This window comes from Castanea sativa, chromosome 5 (assembly GCF_040712315.1).
Source record: "Castanea sativa cultivar Marrone di Chiusa Pesio chromosome 5, ASM4071231v1".
NCBI classification, from domain to species: domain Eukaryota; kingdom Viridiplantae; phylum Streptophyta; class Magnoliopsida; order Fagales; family Fagaceae; genus Castanea; species Castanea sativa.
In genome coordinates, this window is record NC_134017.1 from 77,396,123 (window position 1) to 77,409,545 (window position 13,423).

At 35.2% G+C, this 13,423-nt stretch overlaps 1 protein-coding gene across 1 annotated transcript; it reads right to left on the reverse strand.

Moving 5' to 3' along the window:
- Positions 1-3,279: 3,279 nt before the first annotated feature.
- LOC142636217 (exocyst complex component EXO84B-like) lies at positions 3,280-12,660 on the reverse strand. The gene is made up of 7 exons (XM_075810352.1): positions 12,277-12,660; positions 10,046-10,143; positions 8,298-9,351; positions 7,379-7,894; positions 5,498-5,686; positions 4,557-4,693; positions 3,280-3,729 (listed from the first exon to the last, which is right to left on the reverse strand). Exons 1-7 carry the CDS (start codon positions 12,427-12,429, stop codon positions 3,567-3,569), a joined length of 2,310 nt encoding a protein of 769 aa, XP_075666467.1. The 5' UTR covers positions 12,430-12,660; the 3' UTR covers positions 3,280-3,566.
- Between the last annotated feature and the right edge of the window lie 763 nt (positions 12,661-13,423).

The following is a 13,423-nucleotide window of genomic DNA, read 5'->3' on the forward strand; positions in this document are numbered from 1 at the left end:
CCTTCTTTGTGGTGTAACAAACGAATATAGGTTGGGACCAAATAAGAATTTCAGAGAGAAAGGTATAGTTTAGTTGTGGTGTTCCATTTTCTGAAGATTAGAACTTGGTGCTTTTTCTATCATTCGCGCTCTTTATGTCTGACCTGTAAATCTTATTTTTTTAACATATCCTTTATGCTTTTGTGTGTGCACGCGTGACAGATAGAGAGGGAGTGGAGTGGGGGTTGTTCCTTTTGAGTCATTCAAATTGAGTCTATCCCTTTAATAAAGCTGTATGAACTTTGAACTAGTCTATGTAGTATGAATTGACCAGATCGCCCTTTATATAGCTAATTGGATCGGAAATGGTTGAGATTGGCAAGTTGAAAATCGATCAACATCATGTTGTTAGACTGCAATCTTGTAAATAATATATAATAAATGTGAGCGTGGTTTTAATGAGCGCTAAATTCGCCACACAAATCGTATGTTGTTTATTCTTCTAACACGTGATCTAGTTCTGTCTGCTCAAGTCTAATTTGCTTATTGAAATTTAAAAGTTTCGTAGTTGTGTTTAATGTCTAGATATCTAACGAAGAAAATGGTTTAATCTCTCCACTTCCGCTTTTTTTTTTTTTTTTTTTTTTTTTTTTTCAGTTAAAAAAGTCCAATTCCCTTGCAGCTGTCCTTTGCTTTGCACCCCTAAAAAAGGAAATTAATTTTTTTTGGGAAAAAAATAAAAAAGAAGAAAAGAAACTAATCGACACAATTGGGGCTCTGTGCAAAATCTTTGCCTTTTGTTGGGCTCTATGATATATTTTTTCTAGTGTGGGGATGAGTGGATGACACTTGCGTTAGAAAGATAATTATAAAGCTCTCTATTTTAGTGCCTGCGGCGGCCGGATATGCAAATCTAATCACAGTGTCGGCTTGTAATGGTGTAGGCCCAATAATTATTTCAGCGCACGCGGTATTATCCTACCTTGTCTTTAAGTTTAAAGGCCCTTCAACGGTTTTAACTTTTTAACTTAAAATTTTTCTGTTGGAAAAGTCGTTTGTTTTAAAAAAAATGGTCCGGTTAGGCACACGGTAAGCCTTTCATTTTTTAAAATATTTTTTCGAAAATTAAAAAAACTGTCAATACTTTTTTTAATTTTCGAGAAAATATTTTCAAACGTGATTTATTATTGTGTGTCCTTAGGACATATATTAGCAAAATCCTTTAAAAAATACAAACTAACATTGGCATTTGCACGTTGGTTGACTATGGAAATTTGATTTTTCACATAAATTTAACTTATCCTAAGATTAACCAAGTTATAAAAATATTTTAAAAAACACTGAATTTTTTTTTTTTTTTAAATGAACATTGAATTTGTTTGTTGGTAGGATGTTTCGAAGATTAAATTTGTTCCATGGAACTACATTTCTTAATGTTTTCAAAACCGGATTGGATCAGGTGATTGAAATGGTTTATAACATTGATCATTGATGACTGATGACCTCATGGAATGTCGATGAAGTACGGTTTTAAATCTTGCCGAGATTATGGTATTGATAATGAGATTTTTTTTTTTTTTTTTTGAATATCGTGCAGAATATATTGGTTTATACTTAATATATCAGAAAATATTAGAAATCTTGCCAAAGATAGTTAAAGAAGAAAAAACTAAAATATATATGTTCGTGATATATTAGATTTATCAGTTGATATATCGAAGATTCTAGAAAAAATAACTAATAGAATAATCGGTGGAAAATATCAGCCATGTCAGATCGGTAGGACATTGGAATCTCTAGTCCAATCCAATATGGCCAATATTTTTGCCATGAAAAATGTTGCAACGAAGCAAAGGCATGGATAGAGAGGGCGAAAATTTGGGAGCAAGAACAGGTCAACAATAGGTTATTGGTTAGCAATACATCTATTAGTAACAACTTATCTCCAACGGAATGTGAAAGGTTGTTATTTGTGTATGCTCTTAAAAGTGATATCAGAGGTGCTACTTCATTTGATGATCTAACAGTTTATTAGAGAGTTAGAAACCCTACATCAATTTAAGCAGGTCTCAGTGCATGTGTGATTTCAGCAGAAGGTGTGTTCTCCATCTTTAAGAGACGATGCTTTATTGTGGATGACCACTCTCCTCCCAATTCATCCAGACGATCTATATTGACAGAAAATCTGAATTCTGGCTAGTCACAACTCACATGAAGGTATGAATATCATTGTAAGTTTTTATTTATTTAATTCAAACATTAATTACCATAAAACAAAGTTCTCTCCAAATTAGTTTGGAAGAAAACCCTTCAGACTCTCTTCGTATTTTTTTATTGAAGGTGAATTTGACAAATCCACCGTTAAAATTGCATTTTATTATTATATCTTCCATACTTGTAAAATTTCAAGAAAATAAAAAATTAGTAACTAATAATCAATTAAGTATTTAAATTTCAGGTTTTTGTAACCTTAAATTATGCATAAAAAATACGTTTATAAATCAAATAGTAATTAATTAACACTTGATTTGAACAAAATTTGACCATGTTAATAATTTAAAGAACATTTTTTTTTTTTTTTTGGTGGGAGTTTGAAGGCTTCTCTAGAGAGACTTTGTCCATTAACCAAACTTCCACTTTTAGTCTTACGAGAGACGCTGATTAGTCATCACACCAAGGTCTGACCTTCCTTGGTCCAGTGATCAGAAGTTCAAAGGATACACCTTAACCACACAACAGAGAGGTTTATTGTATGGGCCTGTGCAGTTGACGTTTCTGCACGCTCCATATCTGAGAATGCCTAGTATTAAAAATTATGATCCAATGTTCAGGTCATATCACTGGTTTATTTTCAATTATGTCGAAGGACTTCAGGCACGGTTATCTTGTGGAAACTTTTCCTCTGAATCAGCTAGTAGTAGCTTTCTCTACATCCTACCCAGCTAGCAAAAATATACGCAATCTTTCCCATCATTTCAAAGTCCCTATAGAATTATCTTTTCTTCTCTAACAGAATAATGTGCTAGAAAGGGAACCAAAAGATTCTGCTCAACAACTAGCCTGATGCATTAACATTGTCAACTTTTTGCATGAGTCTGATAGTGCAGCATGCAGGATGGCCTTTAACCTTATAGGCAATGGTTTAATGCATTTTTCAAGCTCATATCGCTAGCAAAGCTTGCTGGCCTCGGTGATCAGTAGACAACAAGGAAATTGAATTGGCTTCAGGCTATTCACAAATGCATCATGTTGTGCATGCATCAACCTTGAATGCTTGGACAAACAAGAACTCCACCCATATTTGTAAAAGAATAATGTAAAATTTGGATCCAGGATCAAATGATGGAATGAACATTTACAAACTCAAATGTTTGCTCAGTAAGACAATGAAAAGAATTACTAACTCATTACCATGCAAACATCAACCTAAAGAAAGTTCAAAAAAAGAGAACAAAAAGAAAACAAACAAAAATCAGGGGAAGAAGGTAAATGAAGGAAGCTTACTATGAATACAAGTACCTGCCAACATATCCACCATGGAATCTGCTGCTGTCTAATTTACAAGGAGGAGACGAGAAGACTGCACTTTAGGAACTTCCATGAGATCTCACAGATGAAATTGAATTTGCCGAAACCGATGCAGTTGGGCTGCTAAGATCCCGATCTCCATTGACGGCTTTTGGTTTTCCACTCAATCTTTCAATTGTGTCTTGGCAGACTTCATTAAACCAATCATCTTCCGGAAGCACACTGCCAACAAAATCAATCAGCCTCAGGAAAGTCAAATACTCTAATGCAACTTTATCAAACTGCAGCCCGCAGTATAACATTAAAACACTCAACAAATGTCCTGGTTCCTCTAAAAGAAGTGGCAAAAATGGTGTTTGTAAAGAGCAGATGAAGACAATAAAGGGACTCCATTTCGGTGCCACTCAATCTGGGTTTCGTTGGCTGGGAAGACCAAAATCTCCAACGGGAAGGCTTGTTCATTGGTCGGTCTTGAATTGAACTGGCTGATCTCAGTGAAGATGATTACAAATGATTAGGTAGATTGAAGGAAAAGGATTATGAGGAGTTGAAGAGGGTGAAGGTCCCATAGGGCCTGGCATTGGCTGAGATGGAGAGGATTAGCAAGTGGCTGAGAAGGATGATGCATGGAGTCAATGACAACATGGCCATGGATGAAGGAATTTTTTTAAATATATATATATATATATATTAATTATTAAAAAAACTCAATAATGACATGCTTTTATTGGTCCACAAATTGAAATGGCTGTAACCAACGTATTCTTCAGAAATATAAGCAAATGCTAATTACTTTATCAATAATTAGGGACTACAAGGGATGTGACTAAAAGAAGTTGAAAACCAAAGGGGCTCAATAGTCAATACAACACGATAAAACCCCAAGGGGTAAATACATTTTACCCTAAATTTTGAGTATGTAATATATGTGTGTGTCTGTGTATGTTAGTTTGTAAATGTATAAAAAAAAATTGATGGTGATTACAATGATAGAAAAATTTGAAGCTTATTCATAACCCGTAAAAGGGGAGGGGGGAGGAAAAGCCTACCTATATGGATCCATTCCTGTTGCAGCAAATGCTGCCACGGCTTTTGATATGATCTCATTGACAGCTCGATTTAAATTTCGAGATAAGTAGCGGCCTTGGGAAGCAAAACATATGACAAACTTCATGTCCAAATAGAACTGCACATGATACAACAAGTAAATAGAAGGCTAATGATTCAAGTGTTGAGTGTTATACAAAGCAGTTCCCCAAAATCAAGACAAGAGGACATGGCTATAAAACTGCAAACGTGTGATTTATGATTTTTTTTTTTTTTTTATTAGTGTGTTTTGTGATGATTAGTCTCTAAATTTTAATTGCCCATTTTCATTATTGAAACATTTCCTTGTATGACATAAACAATGCAATAATGTTGAGGTCTGATTTCTCGTTTCAGTAAATATTTGACAAATATGGTAATTCCGCAAGGATTCTAAGCAGTAGTAGGCTGTTAATAAAAAAAGCTGGAGACAGTATAACAAAATACACACTTTACAAATTAGTTAGTTCTGTGCCTGTTAACTCACACCAAGAGCTCAAATTGGAACTGGGGACAAGGGGAGCAGCCACAAGGGAGCAGCATGTACACCCTCTCTCTCTCTCTCTCTCTTCCACCCCTAACCCTTTTTTTTCTCTGCTTTCTTCCAATTTCTTTGTTTCTTTACACAATAGATCTTCATCTTTACTTGTATGAAATAGCTCTTGCATCACTAGAAGAAAAGTAACAGCCCAGAAGATGTCATTTTTTACAAATTAAGTTGTGTCCCCCTAATAAACTGTCATTTTTATTTTGGTAAATTAAACATACACCCAGTGGGTCTTGAACCCAAGACGTCACCCAGGACATGCTTTTGAGTAGAGGACATTGACCCCCCTAATCAAATGTAGACAGTCATTTACATTGAAAGTTTGAAAGTGCGTGGATGGGCATGGGATTTATATACCTGTTGTAAACCAAGAGGACCTAAAGGCTTTGGCCCTTCTTCAATATCATCCCAAAAGCTTTGGTCTTCCGAAAGCCACAAGATGACAGTTTCCGTAAGTCTCATTAATAGCAATGTGGCAAATCTTTCCCTGCCAACAAACATATCTGCTGCTATAGTAGCCATTCTATTCAGTTTTGCAAAGAGTTCCTGGTTGTAACAAAGTAACATCAGAAAATTTTCAATCCAAAAACCAAGTAGAGGCTAGAAGACTTCTCTTTACATAGACATTCAAAGCATAAACTCAAAATTTTAGGTATATCAAATAATATTGGTTCTCCTTTAGAGTAGGTAATTATTATCATATTATGAGTCAGAAGCCTTTTTTACTAGACCCAAACATTTGGGTTAAGGCGTTAGTTCATTAAAATTAATATGCATATTTTCCATGTGTAGCAAACTAGTCCTTACACGCCACCAAAATGCACACAGACCTTCACTAACATAATCCCAAATGCCAGAGCTTGAATAGAACTTTTACCAAATGAGAATTAACTACAAGAGAGAAGCAGGAAAGCTCAATTCTTTTCCAGGAATGTTATTGCGTTACAAGATTTATTAGAAATACGATCACTCTGAATCTGGAACTAAGCCCTTCTGTTGATGTACTACAGAGTTACTTTTATTACCAGTATGATCATAATTAATGATGAAAGAACCTAAAAACTGAACAAATAAAGATTCAAATTTCAAGGTATGCAAATCGCCTTCTTTTTCTCTGTAGGTAACAAAAGTATGAACTATTTCTTCATGCTAAGAAATAAATTTAAAGATGATTACCTATCACTGTGAAACTATAAATCCGTTCAACCTATTGAGAAGGTTGTTACTCTAGCAATATCCTATATTTTAGATTTGAAGATTTTGAAACTTAAGTTATAAAATATTAAAATCATAGGAAATAAGAACTTACAGAAGGACAACATAAATATGATTGCAAGTGGAGAGCGTAGTATATGTTACCAATTTCAAAGACATGGCCTAATTAGGATCCAGTGGCCCAGTTCAGCCCCAATAAGTGAGAAATAAATGAAGGGTTCAGTGGGTCGAGAGAGAGAGAGAGAACTTCAGACGTGTGCAAAGGAGGTTACTGACTTTAAAATTTTAGTTTTCCATATAAATTTATACTTTCCTCATTTAATCAGTACACCCCCCCCCCCCCTTCCTCCTCCACTCTCTTCCCCCACGACGTAAAAAATAATAATAATAATAAGTAAAGAAAAACCATTGAAATGGTTTGTCAAGTAGATATTTTCACAAAGGAGTGCTCCTTCCAACGGTACCCTGATTCCTATTCTGATTATCTAACTCTGGGCCAGTAATGAGCAAAGAGTTTTATGGATATTGTTTAAATTATCCTAGAATAGAGGGATGCTTACATACGGAACCATGACTCCTATTCCAATTATCTAACTCTGGGCCCGTAATGAGCAGAGAAGTTTTATGGATATTGTTTATATTGTCCTAGGATAGAGGGATGCATACATACAGATGAGGCTAAAATAAATATTTATTTTTGAGTTATCAACCTTTGATACAATTGTGAATATATGTTCAAACAAATTAAGCATGTACATATCTTGAACTAAGAAAATATAAAGAAGCTAGACAGGATATTTTCATTTAATGAATGAATGATCATGCAAAATTATGAATTTAAACTAAAGTATAAGATTGTGAGCTTTCTAATAAAGAAAAAATACATTTTCCTTGTGTGTGCGCGTGCATATGTGCACACGTCCTGTAAAATCAACAAAGCAAAAACTAATAGAAATTGAACCAAACTTCATACTTTCTGTTGACTAGCAGAGATAAGAGGTTGAGAGAACACAAATAAAGCACCTGGAATATTAGAGACGGAGACCACTCGAATTCATCCACATTTCCATCCATAGTTATGTACATGTCTGCAGTAAGATGGCTATCTCCTTCCTCCGTAAAAATGAGATCTAAAGCATGTTGACGGCAAAATGTATCTTTTAATCTGTCAACTGAGCTCACAAGCCGCCTCTTCCATTCTCTTTGCTCAGGCTGACGGTTTTGTCTATCTAAAGGTCTTCTACGTGCATCATCTTTGTAAGTAGCCTGACTAACTGGAGAAAGTTTCATGGCCGCACGTGGGAGCAGTTCATCTGCTAATAATGATGCATTTGCTAGCAATGCAATTTGCTGAGCTTCAGTCTCAGCCATTCGGACAATTTTATTTCCAGAACCTTCAAAGTTTGCCTCTTCCTCCATTGAACCTGGTAATGCTTTTATGAGCATGTTCACATATGAGTTAAACACTTGAAACAAACCTTCCAATGTTTGACCCCCTAACTGCATACTTAGCAGTGGTCCAACATCCTCGAAGAAATCCTGTAAGAGCATGTGGATGATACAGTCAAACTTAAATCCATAAAATTGAAGCCCCACCCCTCCATCAAATTATTAAAATATATATATATATATATATATATAAATCCATAGGATCAATGAAATTCTCGCTCCCCCCGCCCCCAAAAAGAAGATAGCGCAATAAAAATCTTGCTAACTCTTTAATCTTTAGTTTTCCTTTGTTCTATTGTATCTTTCCGGTTCTTAAAACATGTATACTTCTTGTATACATGTTTTTTTTTTCTTTTCAGTTTTAATAAAAGTTGATTACTTATCTAAAATAAAAATCATGTTTATGCATGCACACACAGATATGTACACACACACACACACAGCAATGCAATGTAAAAATTAATTGGAACTTAGGTGGGAATCATTAGTTCACCTGGACCATCAGATTGAACCGATGAGCACTACTTGTAAGTTTATGTTGAAATGCTGTTGGACCAAGGGATACACTTGAAGGCCTGCCAGATTGACGTGTAGTTGTTGGAGGATTAGTGAGTACCCAATCATCAGCAGCAGCCAGAGCAGCAGTGCTCTCTTCAATTCTTTTTAAATTAGCATCAAGTGCTTGTTCAACGCTAGGCCTAAATAGTTTCAAAAGCACAGGACAAAGTGCCAAGCCACGAGCTTCTAACAATGAACAATGACCTAATGCTATTTGAACACATTCTGCAGCAGCTCTTAAACCTCCAGCAGCTGCTGATGAAGCTAATGCATGTCGTTTAACAAGACGAGCAAAAGCCTCCGTTTGCTTTGTAGCCCACATCACAAGCTCAGAAGAATAAGCTGGTTCCTTACCAAAAATGCCTGACGAATCACTTGCAGCTTGAGCAATAGCAGAGAACACCAGCTGGCAGAGAGCAGCTGTATATGCTCCTCCGTATGAGGTGCTTGATGGGCGAAGGCTTTGCATATTACATTGATATCTCTGTAAATGTGCATTAAGTAGCAAACTGTGAGCACGAGGGCCATCCCCAAGCTTTTTAAGAGCTGATATAGCTGAACGAAGTTCACCACCACGTGTAGAGGGCTGGCAAGCAGCTTCGGCAAGTTGATCAGCTAATTTTTGCCTACGTTCAACAATAGAAGCCTGTAGAGACATGAGTACAGCTGGGGACAGAGTTTTCTTTTCTTTTGCTTCAGAAGCTACACGCTCTCCTTCATCAAGAGCAGCCAAAGCTTCATCCACTCTCCTCTCAGCTAACAGAACATCCAAGAGATCAGGAAATTCTATTAACCATTTCTCCAGTTCTGAAGGTTCTCTACCTTCAGAAATTAATAAATCATTAACTGTAGAACCTTCTGAAACAGAGGTAGATAACGAATCGATGTGTACTCCCTCGGCTAAACCATGAATTAATGCAGCCTGAGTAGATAGCAGGTTTCTGATGGAAGAAAGCTCTCCTTCTAAATCCGATATCTCTTTTGATGTGCTGTAAGAAGTATGGATTAATTAACAGACAAATAAATGCTCACTCAATAATAAAATAGTCATTACTGATTTCTAATTAGGGATTCAGATTCAAATCATAACGAAAAGGACAGGAAAACATATCAAGGGGTATCTCAAGAAAAATCTCAAAGAAACCAAAAAAATAACAAATTTCAATACATTAATTCTAACTCTCCCTTTAAGACAAAGTAATAATAACCTCAATAGTTTTGGAATTCTCTAACCTTCCCCTTAAGATACTTGTTTCAAAACATCCACATTTCTTATGGTGCACTAGTTCTTTCTAAAATATCTTAGTTTCTCAAACTTATTTTTGATTCATTTAATAACACTTGAAAATCCAAATGACCACTACATGAAATGACATCAATTATGGAGTACATTTATGTTAGGGCTAGCACCAAATAAGTCATGAGACTTTACGCCTGCAAATTAAAACACATGAAATATACCATGAGAAAGGTCTTCAACTGAAAAGAGAAATACTAAAAAATAAAGATAAAATCTAACTGAGGAAATGAAAATGTTTGTTGTTAAGTGCAAAACGAAAAATATGATATGTACAAAAAAAAAAATTATTAATCAACTCAGCAAGAGAGCTCAGAAAAATGCATTTAACAAATCAATTAGAGACATCTTCATGATTTCTAGAAAACAATTAAACAACAACTCACCGTATAAAGGCTGTATAATTAGCATAGACACTTCTCCGCATTTCCTCAGCAGAAGCCTTTTTCAGATCCATAAGGTTTGAACATAATTGCTTTAATTCCTATGAATAGCAGCAGATATTAATCATAAGAGATTCCACTTATTATCTTAAACAAAAAAAGTCAAGTTATCTTAGAATGTGGCATCAGGTTTGATAAAAAGAAGCTTGATAACAGCAAAATTTGCAGCGCATGTTGATTATTGTATATGCCTAGTAACAAACATCATTTAGATTAATCACCTATAAAGGAATTAATATGGACCATTCACTAACTAATGCAGACTTCAAGAGAATTAAGAAAGCGAATGCAAGCACAAAGAAATCTAAAATTAAATAAATAAATAAAAAGTCCAACCACGATGCGAACCTTGGAACCTTGGAAAGGCACCTAGACGGGTATCTTTTTTTGTTTAGTGTGTAGCTTGGAATAAGATCCTTACAGGTGATAACTTGAGATTGGATTTTGTAAACTAGTGCATTATGTGTCGACATTGTGGAGAGACGGTAGACCACTTACTTCTTCATTGTGAGATGGCTCATCAGTTGTGGAGGTTTGCCTTTATTACTTTTGGCTTGTCTTGGGTTATACCTAGATCGATTCCAGATTTGCTTTTTGGCTGGTGGAATTGGTTGGGGAAGCATTCGTCTCAGATTTGGAACTTAGTTCCGTTATGCATCCTATGTTGCATTTGGAAGGAATGGAATCGGAGGAGTTTTGAGGACTTGGATAGCTCTAGTGATCAGATGCTAGCTTCTTTTAGTGGGACTCTTTTTTATTGGTATCGGGCATGGGGACTCACGACTAGTGATTCCCTCCCTTCTTTTCTTAGCTTTCTTTCTCCTTTGTAATTAATATGTTGTCTTGGTTTATTTTATGTTTTCTTTCTGTTTTTCTTCTTGTATTTCTTGGGTCTGCTCTGTGTTTCATGCATAGAGTAGCCGTTCGTATATATATCATTCTTACTTATCAAAAAAAAAAAAAAAAATCAAAGCCAACCTAAACCTAGCTAAGGATAAATTTTGAAACCTCAAGCCATCCAAGTAGGGGCAGAGCTATGGGGGTTACCAAAATAACATGTCTCATTGCAATTTCTAGTGTAGAATCCCACATGGTTCAGTTCTTAAATTACAAGTCAATCCCTGTTTGGAAATAAATTAAATTAAATGGCCAATCAAACGCCCCTCTAGCGTAAAAGAAGAAATTTTATTTCAAAAGGGGAGTTCTATTATCAGATTTCCATACAGAGCACACTACAGATCTTTAAGAAGCTTGGTCCCATTCTTTCCTGTTAGTATAGTCTATGATGAAACCCAAAAAAAAAAAAAAAAAAAAAAAAAACACATAATGCTAGGAACACAACTTTGTTTCACAACTATTTACTTATCAAAAATAAAATATCATTTTTTTACAACTATCGACATAGCCTGCTATAATTAGAGCGACATCACTTTCACCTAGGTCCACCATGACAACACTCTTATTATGCACCAATCACAATACACCATGTCAACAAAGTTGTGTCCGTAGACTTATTGATAGATGTATAAAATGAAGTAAACAAATGCATGTCTAATCCAAAGGTGATAAGCAAATGTTCAATGATTTGACAAATGCATTGTACCAGTCATACACACAGGCAGCAGAAGACAACCAATATGAAATTTTCAACCGAACAATGCAGATTGTTCCGAAAATCTATATGGGAGACTACTAAATTTGAGTTCATCTAGCCTGTTCACTTGAATTGGAATGTGAAGATGAGGCCAAAAAAGTCACGGATACACAAATATCGATCTTGTGTGTATAAGAAAAGATCATATTTAGTTCCATTCTCTAATCACAAACAGCTTCACAACAACGCCGAAAATCAACATGCCAAAGAACTCTTTTTAACACAATTTTCGTGAAAATTGCCAATGCTAGAGAAAATTTCGCAAAGATGAACTTCTAAATTCTACTTGTATAATTTTGTTTCAAGCACAGAACCTTGAAATCGAAACCTAACAAGCTAAAAATCCATAAAATCGGAACTGCAATTCTAACCGTAGCTGTTGAAACCTAAACCGAACTAAACAAAAGGAAAATGAACAGAATTATATTGTTACAGAAAGTCAATTCCGATTCGAATTTGTTATCTGAGCAACCAAACAGAGATTAAGATGAAAAAGAAGAAAAAGAAAAAGAAAAAGAACCTTCTCGTTGAGAGAGCAGCGAGACTGGACGAAAGAATCGGCATCGAATTTATCGGACTTGAAGACGCTGAGACCTTCTTCAACCTTCGCGCCGTTCTCCTTCGACGCCGTCGCCGACGAGCCTCTCTGCCGCGCCGTCTTCGCCGAAGACATTCTCTCTCTCTCTCTCTCTCTCTCTCTCTCTCTCTCTCTCTCTTCGATTTGGAAAACTGAAAGTATCAGATCGAGGATCGGCGGGAAATATATATATAAATATATACACACACGAAAGGACTGGGTGGAAGATCCGAGGGCAAATATGGAATTAAGGAAAAAAAGCAAAAGCTCAGGTGAGAGAGATGGCGAAGAAGTAGGAAGAGCAGGGCAGCACGACACGGCTCCAGCTGGGTCTATTCTGAATCCATTTTATATTTTTTACCTTTTCTTTCCTCTACTCTACTACTAGTCGAGTAGTCTTACTTCTTTCTTTTCTTTCTTCTTTTCTCTTCTGTTTTTTAATTTTTTTAAGTAGTAAAATTGTAACTTCCTATTTTTGAAAGAGAGAATTAAGGGTATGTTTAAATAGAATTTATTGTTAAAAGTTAAAAACTGAAATAATTGTAGTAAAATCATTTTTAAATGTGTGAATAGTGCTGTGGGACTCATTTTTAATAAAAAATTTGTTAAAAAAGTACGTAAACAATGCCTGCACAGTACGCGCACTGCGCACTTGTCCCCCCTAGCAGAAACCAAGAAAAAAAAAAAAAAAAAAAAAAAGCAAAACGTGGACGCAGTAAATATAAGCTGGATCCAAACCCTCTCTAAGTATTAACTTATGAATTTTATCTTATTATCTAACCAAGTTATCAATCGATTTTTGTTATAGGCGAAAATTAAATCTCAAATTTCTTATTGAAGTATCGTATACTTTATCAGTTAAGCTAACTAAATCCACAAATAATAAATGTTATATGTTGTAATTTACTAATATGGCAGGGATTCTAACTCTGGTTAAATTATCTATGAATTTGCACTAGATTTTGGTTGAAGAGTTTTTTTTTTTTTTTATGGGTTACCAAAAGTTGGAAAAAATATATATAAATTTTGAAAAAATATAATTAAATTTACAACAACAAAGAAAAGAGAGATTTTTTTAGTAAGCTAGACA

Excerpts from the sequence above, each read along its gene's own strand:
- LOC142636217 (XM_075810352.1), bottom strand. The coding sequence starts at position 12,429 with ATGTCTTCGGCGAAGACGGCGCGGCAGAGAGGCTCGTCGGCGACGGCG. Across the intron at positions 9,352-10,045 it reads AATTATACAGCCTTTATACG|CACATCAAAAGAGATATCGG; the intron begins GTGAGTTGTTGT and ends TACTTCTTACAG. Across the intron at positions 7,895-8,297 it reads GGTTCAATCTGATGGTCCAG|GATTTCTTCGAGGATGTTGG; the intron begins GTGAACTAATGA and ends ATGCTCTTACAG.